Source organism: Epinephelus fuscoguttatus, linkage group LG8, assembly GCF_011397635.1.
Source record: "Epinephelus fuscoguttatus linkage group LG8, E.fuscoguttatus.final_Chr_v1".
Classification (NCBI taxonomy): domain Eukaryota; kingdom Metazoa; phylum Chordata; class Actinopteri; order Perciformes; family Serranidae; genus Epinephelus; species Epinephelus fuscoguttatus.
In genome coordinates, this window is record NC_064759.1 from 11852529 (window position 1) to 11872578 (window position 20050).

The following is a 20050-nucleotide window of genomic DNA, read 5'->3' on the forward strand; positions in this document are numbered from 1 at the left end:
AAAGAAAAGACAGTACTTTTAAAAAAAAAAACATGTCTCTTTTGCCGCTGCACGACGATCTTTGACCCCAGGGGTCCCAGATTCAGAACAGAGGATCCCCCGGAGCCACTAAACGATAATCTGGAACAAAGGCATGAAAAAATTGTCCAGATCGCCCCAAAGGGTTGACCTTTGACCTTTCCCAAGGTCGCATGGATCTGAAACTTTGCACATTGGTCACCTGTCACGTCCTGATGCACATACTCAAAGGTCAGCTTCCTACCTCAAAGCGTTGATGAATTATTAAAGAAAAGACAGTACTTTTTAAAAAAAAAAACATGTCTCTTTTGCCGCTGCGTGGCGACCTTTGACCCCAGGGGTCCCAGATTCAGAACAGAGGATCCCCCGGAGCCACTAAACGATAATCTGGAACAAAAAAACCCCAAAATCCTGTAGATTTTTTTTGCCTGTTTCAGAAACTCACAATCAGGAGCTGTCAGACTTATGCCCTCTTACACCCTTTGACCAGACTGGAGGTTTTGGAGGAAATGTTTTTCTAAAAGTCACAGGAGTCTGATTTTTTAATATGTTGTTCAGGGGCCCAAGACGAGCCGGTAGACATCAGTTAGGTTCCGATCGGCCCGGTAGTTTCCGAGGGGCGGGCCTTGAAAGGTTAACATTTTTGAACCAATTAAGGCTCGCCACGGCCACAAAAATGGACCGAACCACATGAAACTTGGGCTGCGGGGCCTTACATAAGACCTGTATCAGTCTCCTGAGTCCCAACTCTGTAGACGCCTGCAAAGCTAACTAGCTCTGCGGTGGTCGACGCAACCTGACAAAAACATCCTAGCAGAAGGCTCTGTGGCACACAACATACTGGAAGGTCAGCCCCCTACCTCAAAGCATTGATGAATTATTAAAGAAAAGACAGTACTTTTTAAAAAAAAACATGTCTCTTTGGCCGCTGCACGACGACCTTTGACCCCAGGGGTCCCAGATTCAGAACAGAGGATCTCCCAGAGCCACTAAACAATAATCTGGAACAAAGGCATGAAAAAATTGTCCAGATCGCCCCAAAGGGTTGACCTTTGACCTTTCCCAAGGTCGCACGGATCTGAAACTTTGCACATTGGTCACCTGTCACGTCCTGATGCACATACTCAAAGGTCAGCCCCCTACCTCAAAGCGTTGATGAATTATTAAAGAAAAGACAGTACTTTTTAAAAAAAAAAAAACATGTCTCTTTTGCCGCTGCGTGGCGACCTTTGACCCCAGGGGTCCCAGATTCAGAGCAGAGGATCCTCCGGAGCCACTAAACGATAATCTGGAACAAAGGTATGAAAAAACTGTCCAGATCGCCCCAAAGGGTTGACCTTTGACCTTTCCCAAGGTCGCACGGGTCTGAAACTTCTCACAGTGGTCGCCTGTGGTGTCCTGATGCGCATACTCAAAGGTCAGCCCCCTACCTCAAAGCGTTGATGAATTATTAAAGAAAAGACAGTACTTTCTAAAGAAAGTGTCTCTGGCCACAGCACGGCAACCTTTGACCCCAGGGGCCCCAGATTGGGAACAGAGGATCCCCCGGAGCCACTAAACGATAATGCGGAACAAAAAAACCCCAAAGTCCTGTAGATTTTTTTTTTTGCCTGTTTCAGAAACTCACAATCAGGAGCTGTCAGACTTATGCCCTCTTACACCCTTTGACCAGAGAGGAGGTTTTGGAGGAAATGTTTTTCTAAAGGTCGCAGGAGTCTGATTTTTTTATATGTTGTTCAGGGGCCCAAGATGAGCTGGTAGACATCAGTTATGTTCTGATCGGCTCGGTAGTTTCCAAGGGGCGGGCCTCTAAAGGTTAGCATTTTTTAACCAATTAAGGCCTGCCACGGCCACAAAAATGGACCGAACCACATGAAACTTGAGCTGCGGGCCTTACGTACGACCTGTATCAGTCTCCCTGAGTCCTAACTCTGTAGACGCCTGCAAAGCTAACTAGCTCTGTGGTGGTCGATTGCAACGTGTGAAAAAGTCCTAGCAGAAGGCTCTCTGGCACACGACATAGTAAATAATCAGGCAGAAATTCCAAAAAGGCTTTGCTGGCCTTGTTTGACCTTTTGACATCATTAAGAAAGGCTCCCAATCTTACCCGGCAACCATCGGGCTGACCTTTGACACTTGGGAAGGCCACATGGGTCCGAAACTCAGCACCATGGTCCCTGCTAGGCAGGGAAGAAGCTAAACACAGCCGCCAGGCTGCCCGCCTTGCTACATTTTACAATGCTAATTGCAAATGTTAGCTGGGCTGCCGGGCTACTCACCTAACACAGCCGTAACACCTGACCCATTGCTGGGACTGAGCCGCTAATAACTCAAGCTCCGGACATTAACCGATGCTACGATTGTAACTTTAAATTTAATTGAATCGACATAGTGACATGTGCCTAACGTTACTGTAACACTAATTAAAACAGACATTTGACTTTATGTTGTACCTGTCCAGGAGAAGAAAAGCTAGCTCCGAGTCAGATTGTAGCCCCTTTAGCTCTCGCAGTGCTCTCCACCTTGGAAATGCAAGGCCAACGTTAATCCGAGTTCTGTCCTTTCTTTATCCGACAACTTCTTCGCCAACAACCGTTGTTTCTTTAGAGGTAATGTCGGATCCTGGTCATCTTCAGGTGGACTTTTGTGCCGCTCTCTACCATTTCACTTAAAATACGCGCTGCCATTGCTCACTGGCTGTAGCCTTTTATGGGGTTCACATGAACGTACATGAACGCAGCAGCGGACCGGCTTGTAAACAAGGGGCTGGAGATCAACACACAGAGGGGTCATGTTATATTCCAGATGAAATTACACCTCTAGTTCTTCACATAGCAATATTTTAATTCCTTCAATCTAGAAATGATGAATTTTGCTTGTTGCTCCTTTAAGGCCTTTAAGAACAAAACAGCCTTGCCACTTTTTCAAAAAAAATCCTCAGTTTCATTTTGGCTTGGCAGCAAAGTTTGATGTATTGTGGTTTTTGCCAAAAGTAGAAAATTGTTATAACTCAACTGTACATTATCGAATCTGCACAAAATTTCACGTGTATGATGAGAGTCCCCCTGAAGACAACTGTGCATCAAAATTCAGTTTTAAATTCACAGCAACGTCCCAGAAAGCTGAAATCTTTTCAGGTTGTTCACTGAAGAGAGACACAACTTTCGTATGCTGCAACCTATGGTCTATTTTGAACTCTGTTACTCTATTTTTTCAAAAATTATGGAATATAATAACACATCTGTATTTCCATAACAGTACATACAAATGCTACAAAAAATACACAAATCTGTTCCCTGTGGAGGAGTGATGAAGTGTGCCGAACGGCATTCAGATCAGTCAAACGGTTTATGTATGGCATATATAGTTTGAGCCAATGATGTCTCCCCTTTTCCTATAAGATAAGATAAGATAAACTTTATTGTCCCACAAGGGAAATTCGTCTTGGGCAGTATAGTGCAAACAGCTGCAATATTCACATACATACATACAATCAACATCAACATAGACAAGTTGCCAACATAGTGCGTTGAGTGTGTTACAGTTGCAGACTACTGTTGCAAGAGTAGTGCAACCATTTGCCTTGTTTGTAAGGTTACAAACAAGGGAACTACAGGTATTGCACTGGCCTATCTCAAAGTGCAAGTGAGTGCATATAAAACAGATAAATACAGAGGTCAAATAAAAACACCAGTAAACCAGTTAAAATTATATTAAATCAGGTGCAGGACCATAGTGCAAATAAGAACAATACTAGATGAGAACCACAGTAACCAGACCATTTAGGCATAGATAACCCTGCCCACATACGGCTCAACCAGGGGGGCATTGCAGGGCCAGCAGGTGAGCAGGCAACCACCTATTAGCATAATAGCAATAGTAAACAGTGATTGACGGTGAATTGACAGGGAATTTGATGGGCAGGGGATCAGCAGCCATAAGCCTCCCCCCTGCCCACGTTATATGTTCCATATATATCTATATGGCAGGCTGGAAATGGAAATGACAGTTTATGGTGTAGGCTACACTTGATATACTAAGATAAAATATGATCAAACGCCGTCTTCTAAAATCACATGGGTGATGAAGGACATAACATTGTCTTCCTTCGAGTGGTGTGAATTTTCGCACCCTCATCAGGACCCTAGCAGCGCTGTTCTGGATGTATTGGAGCTTTTGAATGCTCTTGCTAGGGATCCTGATGAGGAGTGCATTGCAATATTCCAGCCTGGAGGAGACAAAGGTGTGGACCAGCTTTTCTGCATCTGCCAGAGTGAGTGATGGATGGATGGAGTTTGGCGATGTTCCTGAGGTGGTAAAATGAGGTCTTACAGAGTTGTTGGATGTGGGAGTTGAAAGTGAGGGGAGGATCCATTTTTACACCAAGATTGGTGACGACTGGAGATAGTGGAATGTCTTGACCAGAGAAGGTGATGCTGGTGATGGTGGAAGTTCGGACCTGGTGGGCAATGCCGACTAGAATGGCCTCAGTTTTGGAACATCATTTCATTCACATGAAATTTTCAGTGTGGTCCGCACGGTGGACGCAGGAAGAGACACTGGTTTCCATTGAGCCATCCCTCCATCTCTCTTCACAGAGCAGATGTCATCATTAATCCAAGTCAATAAAGTGGATTTAGCTACTGATTTTCTAACCAAATACATTGCTGGTAACAAATAGTCATTTATTAGGTGTTTTGGGTGGTAAGTAATGTTAAGATAATCATGAAGCAATAATGCAAAATAACCAATATGATGCCTGAATTCAGGGTACACAAGACAGTTACTACAGATGCACTGGGGACCTTATGATCAGTTCTTCATCATGTAATATTATAAGAAGATTCTGAATTAATCTGGAGCACATTATTATGTAAGGGGTCACTGAGTGGGCAAACAATTTTTGATATGGTTCACAAACATGGTATATTAGTCTGTTCCTAAGTAACATATTATCTAAGCAGTAAATAGTTAATGCCCAAAATCTAGATTATAGTTTTATATTCTATATTCCTGTTTTCTCAAGATATGTACAATTTACTTTGTTGAGGTGTGTCACCAGCATGAGAACAACATTTTCTTCTATTTTCTCTGCTTTGGTGAAACTAAAAAAGTACAGTATTATTCAATCAATCAATCAATCAATCAATCAATCAATCAATCAATCAATCAATCAATCAATTTTATTCATAAAGCCCAATATCACAAATCACAATTTGCACAATTTTATTATTATTTTTATAAAAAAAAAAAAAAAAAAGTTTTTTTTCCCCCCCAATCTTGTGGGATAAATGTTTGGGTCTAGCTTGTTTAATTTGGACACTTTTGTCTGGTTTGGGGACTTGTGTGAAAATGTGATAACATTTTATATGATATTTAATGAGAACTAGAGACAGTCCTAAAGGCTTCAGAAACTTTCAGCCAAGTCTCTCTTGCTGAGCAGGAGTCAGGAGTCTGTCCTGCTCACCTCCCCCACCGCAGTAATGGCCCCTTACCAATTAGCCAATCAGAGCTCTCCGTGAGCTCCAGTGCCAAGGTGAAGCTCAGGTCAGGACACAGACTCGTCAGCTCCTGCACTGCGTGGAGACATTTGTCCGACAAACTGAGGACCGACCACCGAAAGTGTGAGCTCAACGTTGCTAACGCTGAGGTAAGCCATTTTATTTAATCTAACTATTAGTGACTGTGAGTCTGTGAGTCTGTGAGTGACGTGCGGTGATGAAATGTGTTTGAGTTAACGAGTTTACCGTCCGTGCTTCGGTGTGGGGGGGCATGCTAGCCGGGTTGCACTTAGCATAACTAGCACGACGCTAACAGGAGGCTAACAGGAGCTGTGAGGAAGCATTCTTTATTTTTTATCACAAATAAACGTCATGTATTCAGTGTTTTAAGTCACCACAAAGGCTGTTTTGAGCTTTGAAAATGTAACAATACTGGCACCTTTTACTCATTTATTGAAATAGTTTCGCTCTCAAACGCAGCGCATACAGACACAGTCAGATGATACGTGATTGACAGCAGGGTTGTGAGTGTGTTTCGTGCCTCCGTTAACGCTGTGAAACGATCATTAAATTTCTCCGGTTCACCGGTGACTCTCTATCACCGCTCGCTCACGGTGTTTACGCTCTATGTCTCTCTCTCTCTCTCTGATGCGCGACTCAGCTGCTCGTCTGTCGCTACGTGTCTGATACAAACATAGGTAACAGACTCACGAACACGCGTGCAGTAACGTGCATGCTCGCGCTGTTTGTTTTGATCAGAGAGTTGAGATCACACTGGTCGCTGCAGTGTTGGTCATAAATCACTGTGGTCCTGTACACTGGCAGCAGTCATGATATGATATATTTTGGCAGCTGGATATAATTGTACGGGCCTGAGTTTGACATGTCTGCTCTTCTGATTCAGTGACAGGTTGTAGGTTGGTCTGTCTTTACTAAATTCATGAATGTAATTGTGCTTCAACACTCAAGTGATTTAATTTTATATTTTGATTGAAATCTCAGAGCCTCCTTCATGAAGCAATGTTTTGATGAGTAAACAGGCTGTTCAGTCTCTTCATAATCTCCTTCTGAATATCAGAGCATAGAGCAGCAGTCTTTGATCAGAGATAATGTAGATTAAATAAACTGTTGTTGATATTGTGATTATTGTTTTGTGTATGACATGACAACAACAGCAGCAGCAGCAGCTAGAGGAGCTGTGAGAACAGCTGACACTAGGACCTGAGAGTGAAGTAAACAGGGTACAGAAAATATTCTGAGGTCGTTTCGTCTGTTTCGTCATTCTGCTGTATTAACAGTCACTGTCCTGATCTACCAGCTCTTCACTATTCTTGGTGCATTATTGGATCTGGATTCTTAGATAGCACCTCAGTCTTATTAATCTAGACTAGTGCTGAGTGCTGCTTTCAAACTTAATATAAAGTCTCCATGGTGTACCAATGCATGAAATCTGTGTAATTAATATGGGACAATTGTGTGGGACAGACTAGGAAGATAATTAATTTTTCACTTATTCTTTGTTTGGGTAGTGGCAATGTTTTTACAGTGTATCTCACAGAATCTGGCATCCACCTTCATGTATTAAATACCAAGTAATATTTAGAAGATTCATTTTAGAGGTGAACTTTAATATGGGTGACAGTGAAGTAGGGATGCACCGAATATTTGGTAACTGATTATATTCGGCCGAATATTGCAAAAAACCCCACACATTCGGTATTCGGTGGAATAAGTGAAAAGCAAGGGCAAATAATAGCGGCGTGTTTTGATAACGCAATCAAACAGCGTATGTGACAGACGGAGTAAAATGTCGGCAGTGTGGCGATGTTTTACTCCGTCCGTCATCGCACATTTGCGACTAAAAATAGTTTTGTGTGACCAAAATAAATCATTCAGCACACTGTGCGAGTACAGTGTTTAAACCAGCAGCAGAAACGAAAGGCGAATCCCACCAGCTGTGGGTCACAGACACAGACAGGAATGTATTCCTGTCAAATACGGCAGCCATAGTGCTTTGCGGCGCAAGATAAGGCTTACCGGCGACGGAGAAGTCCGGCTCCAATAATGTCCTCTTCTTGGTGTCATGACTGCCCAGTAGTACCTGAACAGCCGAGCCGTGGCGGCACACAAGTATGTGACGTGTCAGAGGAAGCAGGCCGTTCACATTTCTCTCTTTGTGGCAGTTAACGGTCCACAAACCTCTCCACACTTTAGGGACTGTTCTTTACTTATGAAGGGACTGTTCTTTACTTGTCAGGGGAGGAGGGTGGCTGGTTGATTCTTATTTCATTTATTTATTTTATTTTGATCCCCCCTATGTTAATCACTTATTGATGCTGTTTTTGAAGTATGAATAAGTCAATAAGTAATTTATTCCATTGAAATATCATTGATGTATTATAGAAAAGTGATTTATCTTTTTATCAATGACAAAAGGCACATCTGCCTCATGTTTGCTGTGGTATCATGATACCTGTGAGATACACTGTAAAAACATTGCCACTACACAAACAAAGAATAAGTGAAAAATGAATTATCTTCCTAGTCTGTCCCACACAATTGTCCCATATTAATTACAGATTTCATGCATTTTTACACCATGGAGACTTTATATTAAGTTTGAAAGCAGCACTCAGCACTAGTCTAGATTAATAAGACTGAGGTGCTATCTAAGAATCCAGATCCAATAATGCACCAAGAATAGTGAAGAGCTGGTAGATCAGGACAGTGACTGTTAATACAGCAGAATGACTAAACAGACGAAATGACCTCAGAATATTTTCTGTACCCTGTTTACTTCACTCTCAGGTCCTAGTGTCAGCTGTTCTCACAGCTCCTCTAGCTGCTGCTGCTGTTGTTGTCATGTCATACACAAAACAATAATCACAATATCAACAACAGTTTATTTAATCTACATTATCTCTGATCAAAGACTGCTGCTCTATGCTCTGATATTCAGAAGGAGATTATGAAGTGACTGAACAGCCTGTTTACTCATCAAAACATTGCTTCATGAAGGAGGCTCTGAGATTTCAATCAAAATATAAAATTAAATCACTTGAGTGTTGAAGCACAATTACATTCATGAATTTGGTAAAGACAGACCAACCTACAACCTGTCACTGAATCAGAAGAGCAGACATGTCAAACTCAGGCCCGTACAATTATATCCAGCTGCCAAAATATATCATATCATGACTGCTGCCAGTGTACAGGACCACACAGTGATTTATGACCAACACTGCAGCGACCAGTGTGATCTCAACTCTCTGATCAAAACAAACAGTGCGAACGTGCATGAATGTCTGCTTTTTTGCAATATTCGGCCGAATATATTTGGTGCATCCCTAGTATTTGGTATTCGTTGGTATTCAGCCAAATGTTTCATTTTATTTGGCTTTGGCCACAAATTTTTGTTTCGGTGCATCCCTACAATGAAGTAACCCTTCACATTTCTGTGGTTTATAGGTAATGAGCTGAAAATGAAGGTAATCGAAATGCATTTGAATTGCAGTTAATTATTTCTCATAGACAACACTGCAAAAATTATATTGACAAAAAAATAACAGTGATTAAACAAGGCTTATAGAAATGGATTTAAACTTGGGCCAAGCCATTGACCAGCTGAGTACATTTTACTTTTATCTCATCCATACCCTTATTTGTGTGGTTCATAATGATTCTGACTTTATCACTGATAAGTGATAGTTAGCATAGTCAGTGTGCTACCTGCAGGAGATTCAGAGTCTTTGCTGTTTGTGCTCATCAGTGAATAATTTTTTTTCCTTCTGTTTTTCTGCACTGCTGTTAAAGGCCACCAAGGTGGAATTCTCTAATCGATGGACTTATTCTGCCACACGGATCTGGCAAAGATCACCAGTCCTCATCGTCCACTCACCTGAGGTGCTCCTGAGGAAGTGGAACCTTCAAAGGAACCCTCGACTAAAGATGGGAAAGAAGAAAGAAGGAAAGCTGTGACTACACGAAGACATGATGATGGTGCTGAGGGTAAGTCTTGAGTCAATCCCAATTCCTATCTTAACCCTCAATCTTAATTTTGAAGCTCAACTCTCAATCTCACCAGCCCTCAAAACCAAGTGTTAAGGGCTATCTTGTGACTTTAAAATGGGACACCCCTCAAAGGCAAATACGTTTTAAGACTATCAGGGGCAGCAATATGCCAAAACTCCGTCCACTCTGTGAATTATCAGTATCATTAATCAGTAGTTGTTGACAAAAAGACGCAACAAGTTTTTTTCTCAACACTTTATTTCAATTCTTGTACAAAACAAGCAGTGACAGACATGAACAGAACAAATATGCCAGGGTTAAGAAAAAAGAAAGAGATATAAAATAAACAAATTAATAAATAAAAGTTCAGTAGCTCAAACAATTAAATTGTTTACATATTTTCCGAGTCTTTATAGCTTTGGAGTTTGTGGAGTGCTGAAGCGGTTTCTAAGTATTGCTGCATTTCATTCATAAAAATTGCGTACAAGTTTTTTCTGTTACAAAATTTTCTCTTATGAGTATGGAATTTCACTAAGATAATAAATAGATTAATGATATGGAATTGTGTTTGTTTTGAAATGCTGACATCATAAAATCCAAACGGCACATCTTTGTACAGTAGTGAAAATAGAACATACATGTTGCAACGAATATACTAGGCGCAGCTCCAAAACAAATGTACAGTTACCAAACAATCTTCGACAATGCCGTCTGCAGCTGTGCTGATTTCATATTGAAACAGAATGCTTGATCACTAGGGGAACAGTTGCCATTGTGACTGAGAATTATGTTATGAATATGAACAGTTCACAAGTTACAAATTACTCACTCCCATAGGTTTTTTTGGAGCCTGCTTGCTTTTTGTAAACTTGTCTTCATTGGTGGCCCTGAAATGAATGAGGGCTTGTGTTTTGTCTTGTGGCCCTGAAATGGAACAGAGATAACAGCATTACTTTCTTTTCTTTTATATTTTTTTTTTGGGCTACCTGTCAGGTATTCGTTAAGTTATTAGTTTAGTTTCCTGCAGTATTGCAAGTATTATCACAATGAATGGTTAACATCCAGCAGAACTGGTGAGGCTGTTTACACAGTCACACAAGTGTTATATGGTGAATTTCATCCACGTTAACATTTCACTCTTTGGGTTTTAAGTTGATATTTAACCAAATAAGCTGTACCACAACAACCGACGTAACTTATTCAGCGGAAAGTCACCAGATAATACGTTGACTAACGTTAACCTGCAGCTGTAACGTTACCAGCTGCAGACTCTACGGCTACAGGAGATGACACCGTCCTGTCATCTTACAAAAATGTCGATGCAAACATTTCACGTATATTAAAACAACTTAACAACTACATTATCACTGAGAAAAATGACTTTCGTAACTGAATGACAGTATACTCGGTTATCAGAGAACCGGGGCAGGCAAGCCATCACCCGCGAGCAAAAATATGTGTGATACGCTACAAAGAGGTCTATAGACCATAAAATGACATTAAACTAAGATAATACAATGGTTATCATAATTTTAAAACAACTATTAACAAGGAAAATACTCACATTAATAACTCTGCTTCCTTACGCTTGTCACCACCATCTTGCATTGACTGAATCGTCTGTACTCGGCCGGGTTTGGCTGGGCTCAGTGGATGATACGCAAAGGATTCTGGGATAGATCTCACCAGCAAGGGTGGTCCTGGAAAATCTTAAAAGTGAGGGCCATACAGCCCTTATTCTTGACCCTCAATTCAACACTCTGAGAATTGGGACAGCACTAGCACTTCACGGAGCACGGATTTTTGAGACTGTGGGTTAAGATTGAGGGTTAAGATAGGAATTGGGATTGGGCCTTTGTGTTGTAAACACCAGATAGAAAGGGTCATTGAATGGTCTGGGCCCTAAATATATTTCAGAAATGCTCAATGTTTATGACTGTTTTGGAACCAGCTCACTATGGATCAAATCATGTGGTCAAAAGATATGTCTGTACTAACATCAGCTGTCTTACAGATGGAGCTCTGCCACATCCGTCCCCCACAAGTTCTCGTCCCCCACAAGTTCTTTTGCACCGAAAGAAAGCACAAAGACATGATGACGATGGGAGTGATGGTGATGATGAGAGTGATGGTGATGAGGGTAAGTCCTGGTGTTGTGAACATTAGATAGAAAAGAGGACATTACATCAGTTGTCAGGTCTTGATGTTGGCATCCAGTCAGATGCACAATTAAATTTAAAGTTTGACTTATTGTCTACAGGTCACTGAATGGTCTGGGCCCTAAATATTTTTCAGAAATGCTCAATGTTTATGACTGTTTTGGAACCAGCTCACTATGGATCAAATCATGTGGTCAAAAGATTTCTCTATACTAACATCAGCTGTCTTACAGATGGAGCTCTGCCACATCCGTCCCCCACAAGTTCTCATGTTCAGCGCCGAAAGCAAGCACAAAGACATCATGATGATGATGGGAGTGATGGTGATGATGAGAGTGATGGTGATGAGGGTAAGTCCTGGTGTTGTGAACATTAGATAGAAAAGAGGACATTACATCAGTTGTCAGGTTTTGATGCTGACATCCAGTCAGATATACAATTAAATTTAAAGTTTTACTTATTGTCTACAGGTCACTGAATGGTCTGGGCCCAAACATATTTCAGAAATGATCTATATTTATGATACTTTTGGAACCAGCTCACTATGGATCAAATCATGTGGTCAAAAGATATCTCTATACTAACATCCACTGTCTTACAGATGGAGCTCTGCCACATCCATCCCCCACAAGTTCTCGTGTTCATCGCCAAAGCAAGCACAGAGACATGATGATGAGGGTAAGTTCTGGTGTTGCAAAGTCCAACACAACCTCAAAATCTGAGATGCAAAACAAGATTTAAGCTTAAAGAAAACATGATTATATGTGTAGCATCTGAGACCTGACAACAGTTTAACTGTTTTGATGTGTCCTTTGTCAGATGGAAACAAGCAACCCACAAACACCACAAGACAGAAGAGTGTAAAGAAAACTGCAGCTAAACGAAAGTACCATGTTGATGCTGCTGCTGCTGCTGATGATGGTGAGTCCAGGCAATATACACCTGTGCTCTGAAATTGAATCTTTAACTCTTTCACTGAGCTAATATATATTTCTCAGATGAGAGAGGCAAAACGTCTCATCCAGAAGACCAACTGTTAAGAGACTTAAGAAGACTGCAAATAAAACACAACACAATGATGACGGTAAGATGAATTTCTATAAGATAGGTACATTCTCAGATGAAATTTCAAGTCACTGGGATCAGGTTTTGATCGACTAGGATATTAATCATGTCATTAAATACAAAGATTAAAAGTCACAATTATGACATGAAAATTATACATTTCAGGTAAAAATGCAAAATTTGATAAAATTATGAATTTATGAGGAGATGAGACTTTTATAATTCATGATTAAAAGGTTTAATTACATGATTATATTTTGCTGTTTGTCTAGCCATGTACCTACTCTGGTTTGAAAACAAAGCTTCTAACAAGCAGAGAAGAGATTCCCACTCACATAATAACTTATCCCTGTATGGATCTGCCATGAGCTTTGTTGAAATCTCAGCTGAGATTCTGTAGCTCTTTGATTTTGATTTAGGCAACACAACTGCAGACTTCAATGACATAGCCACAACAATACTCAATCTCATATTTAAATGATATTGATATTATTCAGCCCTGAACTTAAACTTAAAATGTTTCATGAGGGCATCAGCGCTTACCTGAGAGTCTACAGCTCAACAGCTGTCGGTGTTGCTAAGGCTGTAGCTGGGAGGATTTTCAAAATAAAACAAAGCCTGGCATTAAACAAAACAGTTGACATGCTGTGGCCTATTAAACTTTTAAATAACGCATATGTCTCAATAACCCATATGCAGTAACAACTCTGCTCTTGATCCACTCCCCACAGAGGAGGAATAATGAATATTATTATTAATATTAATATTATTATCTTATTTCAAAGAGGATCGATTTTGGATTGATTACAGAACCTTATTATCTTAGCTCAGCTATTAGGTTTAATTTTTTTTTCTTTAATAGGAGCCTGCTGTCTTTATCTGCTGTTTGCTCAGCAAATAAGCACTTAAACAGTATAATTTTAATGTAATTACTGATATTAATTTAAAGCATAGATACTTATCATTACTGATTCACCATCAAACTTAACAACCTCCACTGCTGCTACTTCAGGGCTGCAGTTCGTCAACAGGGCTTAATGCAGTTGGAGGTTATGAGTTGCCAAATCATGGTCAAGAATCCCTTCATCCAAGATGATAACTCTTCATCATCAGAATCAACATTTGGCAGAAAACACTGAATTCACTTCAAATGGCTTTATATCCATGTTGTAAACACCGTTTTAAGAAAGACTGAGTTTAACCTCTCTAACTCCGTTCAGACACCGGCGTTCGCCCTCCCGCTCTCCGCGGTTACATGGTATCTCCTAGGCGCACTATGTCATCACACCCTGTCATGTGTGGTGTAACCGGAAACAGGACGCTCTCTGCTTTCTTAATCCGGCATCATTTTTCTATTATTCATTATGGTTTTTGCATCAGAGAAGCCTAAATAAAAGAATTCCAAAAATCGCAGTGAGTGTTGAAAAGTCAAGTAATGACGTTTTCGAGAGAAAATGTTAAAGGATTACTCGCGATCTCATGTGGGCGGCAAGTGGAGACTTAGATCTTTTATAAAAGGTAAGAGTCTCACTCCTAACCCTATTTTTGGCTGAGATACACCGTCTAGAAAGTGGGATCATAACTTTCACGTTTCATATGGCTTTATTTGGCGATATTTTATGGTGTTTCTGTCATAAACAACATCAGCTATCATAATCACACCTGATTTCAATAAGGTACAATGTTTGAAGCTGGCTGAGTGTTGTTTGATCACTGACAGTACTGTTTTGAAGCAGAATGACCAACTTGTCATTTGGGGCTCTGCCTGGATCTTTTCATGGAAAAACACTGTAGAATGGTCATACTTTGAGCAATTTTCTTCAAACTTGAAACAAATGTTCACTGATGAATGTTCACTCAGATGAAGCCACAGACAGTTATTCATCCTGAAAATGATTTTTTATTTTATTTTAGGCAAAATCTTCAACTTTTTACTGACTTCAGAGGCCCATTACTCTGTCTTTGTATCACCTAGAGTGTTTCTGACACTTTCACAAGAAACTTCAGGGAGTTTTCTTTCTGGCAAGACCTCATGCATGCATGTAGTCAGAGCGGTTCAGAAGCTACACAGTCATTTTAATTTGGGTATGTCATTTTAGGTGTTTTCGCTACAAAATGGGGGTGGAGTCAAGAGGTTAAAATAGTGAACCTACCCAACAGTTAACCCTGTTTTCTTATTTTTAGGTGTTCCAAAAGTGCGAACAAGCGGCTGGTCTTTTGAGGAGAGGACTGCAGTCCAGCGAAGGATGGCACGGTTTGTTGCTCTCAGGAAAGTACCAGCAAAGAATGACTGCCTGCTCTGCATCGAGAAAGAGTCTCAGTGCTTAGGAACATGGAAGGATGTTAAATACTGTGTCTATAATGAAATTCTTAAAGTGGAGAAAATGCTGGGGGTCTATGACTCATGTTTCTCTAGTGTTTAGAGATTTGATGCAGATATGTTCTTTAAGATCCAGTCTGCTGGCTACAAGCTGCCAGTGTTCAAATTTTGTATTGAGTTGGCAGTAATAAGTACCATGTTTCTATTGATCAATTTACCAACAGTTTGTTGAGTTTTTCATTGCAATTTTTGCAATAAAATTAACAGTTATGTGCTGACACTAGCTGTGTTTCTGTCTTTGACAAATAATCTTCAGTTTTCCTTTTCATAAATATTCAGCAGTCAAATATCAAAAAGACCCTCTGTTGTATTTGCCTCCTTACATAATAAATTTATGAATAATAAAAATGGCTATTCAGAATTGCAGAGTCTAAAATTAAACATTTCATTATTGCATATTCAGTATGCAACTTTACTATCACTAAATGAAGTTAAAATGTGTAAAAGAGAGTATCATAGTATGCAATTATGCTAAACTTGGCCTCAATAAACCTGTAGTAAGCATATCTCAGTTAATATTCCCAGTGAAATACTTTAAGTTTCCAGTCCTCACTTTGTTGGTTAAAAACTTTTTCTGAAAACTTTGTGTTTCTCAAAACCTGAAGGGGTGTATAGGGTAAGGGTGCCACCTACTGTCCAGAAATGCTATTTTCATGTTGATAGGTAAAGCAGAAAGGCCGGTCCTCACTTTGTCAGTCGATTTACTCGGTCCTCACTAAGCAGCAAGTACAAGAATGTGTGTGTGTGTGTGTGTGTGTGTGTGTGTGTGTGTGTGTGTGTGTCATTAATTGTCATCAGCAAAGAGCACCTTCCACTCTGATGATAACAGCCGTAATAACACACAGGCCGCATCTCTCTGATTTCTCCTAAATGGAGATAATGAAAACTCTTTGATGCAGCTATGGAAGCGTTGATTTACATTTACACATGCAGGCTTGTTTGTGTCTTTTTCTTCTTCTTCCTCCTTCCGCGGGTCGATGTGTGATCATGAAAGGATAGACACGTCCAACTCTATCGCAGACTGTCTTGAAGCCACAAAGTAATAATGCCTCCAAAGGGGTGTGTGTGTGTGTGTGTGTGTGTGTGTGTGTGTGTGTGTGTGTGTGAGGATGTTAAATTAAACTAGAACGTGTCTCTTCGTCCTGTCTCTCTAGGCGGTGGGCTACAAGTTGGCGGTGTTGCCGGTTGCCGGGGCGCTGCTTGGCGGTGTAATAGCAGGTCCACTGGGCTTGCTGGCTGGCTTCAAAGCGGCAGGGGTGGCTGCTGCTCTGGGAGGGGGCGCTTTGGGGTTTGCGGGCGGCAACCTGGTCCAGAAACACCGCAAAGCCCGAGTGGATATCCAGATGAAACAACTGACAGCACCGCCTCCAGAAGCACCACCCGAGCCCGAGTCGAACAAGGACAAATGACCCAGCAGTTCTGGTTATTCCTCCGACCTCAGATGCTGACTAATCACCGAGGCTTCACGGTTGACTGACCAGTCAGAAGCACAAACCAGGCCTGCAGGCGGTGTCATGTTGCCTTAAAGACACTCGAGACTTCACTGAGCTTTGCTGTTACTGAGCACTGTCGTAAAACAATTCTGTCATAACAGCTTTATTTAAGAGTCAGATACTTTGATGTTGGCGTGTGAATGGATTGTCTGTGAGGATACTAATCTCATTTATACACACGACTACTGACATTTTATTCTGAACACAACCAAGTAGTTATATACACTACATCTTTACGTGTCCAGTTGGCTCAGTGTGTCTGCTTTGGCACCAAATAAATCAAGTCGTACACAACCGTTCTGTCAAATACTATCACGAATAAGAACACTGGGCCTCATTCACAAACAATATGTGCTTAAACCGTGCGTACAAATATTTTATGCACAAAGCTGGAATTCATTCAAAATTTCTTACCTGAATTTGCTGGTATTCCGCGAACAAATTTAGAGCTGCTTCAGACCATGCGTACGCTCAACTGATTAAGGCCCGAGTGTCGTAGAAAACGTAGAATTCAAAGAAATGTTAGTGTCAGTGTTTTGTTGATGTAAATATGCTGCTTTTTATTTTATCTTCCATAGGCTTTGGTGGCAGACAGGAAGCTAGCTGCGCTAACATGCCCACTGCCCACTCTCCAGGCTCCACTGATCGCTAATGTTAGCCTGGTGCTAACATAGTTGACAGTGGTAAGGGGGGTTTGTGACTCTTCCCCCCAGGTAGCCTTGGTGATCAGGTGGCTTCATTTTGAGCTGCCAAACCCCTTTAGCACTGTCAACTAAGTTAGCATCGTTAGCTGTACAGCCACTGCTAACGGTGCTAACAGTAGGTAACAAAGCTAAAGGCAGGGTTCCCACATATTTTTGTGGATGAAATTTCAAAACTTCTCCATGACTTTTAAAGGACATATCAGAGTCAAACATAATTCCTTCTAGCTGGACAGAAAATGGAGAAACGTGCGTGATGGTGAACAAAATGCTGTCACACATCAGGGGTCATTAGAGCTATGTTAAATTGACGGCTACAGATGATAAATTTGCAGTTGTGTAGCACTATGTGATGGTTATCTAAGCAACACAGTTTTATTACTTAACCAAAATTTTCAATGATACTCACTTTTCCAGGCCTGGAAAATGTGATGGTGAAATTCTGTGACTTTTCTAGGTTTTCAGTGACCCCGGGAATACCATTAAGGGGTTTGTGGCTTAAAATTGAGCCGCTTACTCACCAGGGAGACTTGGGGGACGGCAGACGGTGGGCACCATGTTTCCACAGCAACGCTGTTGGGTTGGGACGGCGTTAACAAGGGTAATTGCCAAATAAGCCACCAGACCTGGATGTTGTGCAGCAAACTGATTGAAGAGTAGCAAAATTAACCTATATATAACATGCATAACGGGTCACGTAGCCCAGTGGTTCCCAACTGGTAGGTCATGGTCCAAAAGTGGGACCACGAGTGACCCAGAGTGGACCCTGTTGTGAACCACTGGACTAGCCAGTTAGAGTCAACTGTTGTTTTCATTTTTATTGACTTGACGGCTCATTACACCAATTTCTAGTGCCATAAAATTGCACATATGTAAAGGGTACATAAAAAAAAATCTGATTTACCTCCGAGCAGGTGTTAGGATATGCAGCCTTTTCAGATGATACTGCAGCCTGTGCCTTCAGGAGAGGGCACATCTTCAAAACCAACATAACATGTTTGAAGAGAGTGACGAATGGCTTATCAGCTGTTTCTGACTGCTAATAATCAACTTCACCGCTTTCTCTGTGATTCACCTTGAGGCAAACAAATTTCCTATGTAAAGAAATGGGGGCGTGGCCGTATGCTGATTGCAAATAGGGCACACGCCTGTCAATTTAGAGTGATTCTGATTCACTGACGCATGTATCATGAATCTGATTGTAATTTTGCATACACTTATTTTGTGCGCAAAGTAAGAACATTTCCATGCACATGAGTGAATGAGGCCTGTTGTTTCATAAGCTAGCATCTTTTTTCAGGTTATTCTTTCTCACCAGGGTTTCTGTTTAGCAGTGATCATGCCTCAGTGTTCCTTTATACAGAAAATGTCCAAATGTGAATGGCTGCACTACTGAGACTGCAATAAGAAAGAGGATATTGAGAAAAGGTTTTTGTGCCCAGCGTCACTATGGTTTTACATTTAATGTAAATTAAAGTGGTTCTGCTTCAGTGTCTGTACAAGTTATACTGTGTATAGGTAGAGTTGTTTCTGACAAGTGTGAGAGCAAAATTGCACATAAAGCGCCAAAGTGCCACATCACTTCAGGGACTGGAGTGGGGGAACCTGCCATGTATTGATGACACTGCTGCTGGTTTTCTGCCAAATAAAATGTTTCTTTTCAACGGTGATGTCAGTCATTGGATAAATATCACAGTAAATGACACTGGTAGAGTTCACAGACACGGACGTACAAAGCACCAGGCAACACAACATCCTGTAAAATGGTTTTTAATTTACTTTTTCATTTTTTTAACTCTTCTTCCCCTCTGAGATGACTGGTTTAGAAATGGCATCACGCTCCCCCCCGTTGCTCTCTTGTATGTGGGCTGATATGTCACTATGCAGGCATCTGTTGGCCTCTATGGAAGGGCAGGACACACAGTACAACCTTAGCAATGGGTCCCCGTATTCATAATCTGGATTCATTCACACTCAGGGGATCTCAGGGATCTAGACTTGTACCAAAACCTCAAAGACATATAAAGAGACAAAACCAGTTTTAAGAGAACTTGTATAAAGTGGCAGACTGTAAATTTCCACCGTTCATCACACGGGTTTTCCCCTCTCGTCTCTCGGCTTTTTTTTAAAACACCGGGAAGGCCACCATCTTTTCTCCCCCAGCATGATGACACATTTGACAACAGGTAACAGCAAAAACAACAGCCATTTCATAAATTCCTAATCATTTTTAAAGTACATCGTTGCAAAAACATTTTTTTTTTCTCCTCTACTTGATCCCCGGGAACACAACTCAAGAAGTGTTATGGCAAATACTGTGCCTTTAAAAAGGTATCCAGCCCCCTTTTACTTTTAATGTTGTGCAGTAGTGGAGGTAATCAGCATTTTAGAGACTAAACAGAAACATTTCTTGGGTACAAAAATAACAGAACTCCTGATTGCATAAGTATTCATGTCCTTCAAGACAGTACTTAATAGAGGCACCTTTGGCAACAGTTACAGCCTTATGGTCTACTTCAAAAGACCTGTAACAGCTTTACACATCTGGACACTAATTCTTTGAAATCCTGTGTAGATTTGGTTTCATGTTTGGGTTGTCTTGCTGTGAAATATACATCTTTAGTTGCTTTTACCAGGATTTCTCTGCACTTTGCTGCATCAATTCTACACTGACAAGCCGTCCAGGGCTCGCTGCAGAGAAGCCTCCACACAGCATGATGCT

At 41.0% G+C, this 20050-nt stretch overlaps 1 protein-coding gene across 2 annotated transcripts in view; it reads left to right on the forward strand.

Annotated features, from left to right (window-relative positions):
• Positions 1–18992, forward strand: part of stx17 (syntaxin 17) — a 41043-nt gene extending 22051 nt beyond the window's left edge. For both annotated transcript variants that reach the window (XM_049584455.1, XM_049584456.1), the window contains exon 7: positions 16289–18992. In XM_049584455.1, coding sequence (XP_049440412.1) covers positions 16289–16543 — 255 coding nt within the window. In that variant the 3' untranslated portion in view covers positions 16544–18992. The remainder of the gene's footprint in view (positions 1–16288) is intronic.
• The last annotated feature ends 1058 nt before the right edge of the window (positions 18993–20050 follow it).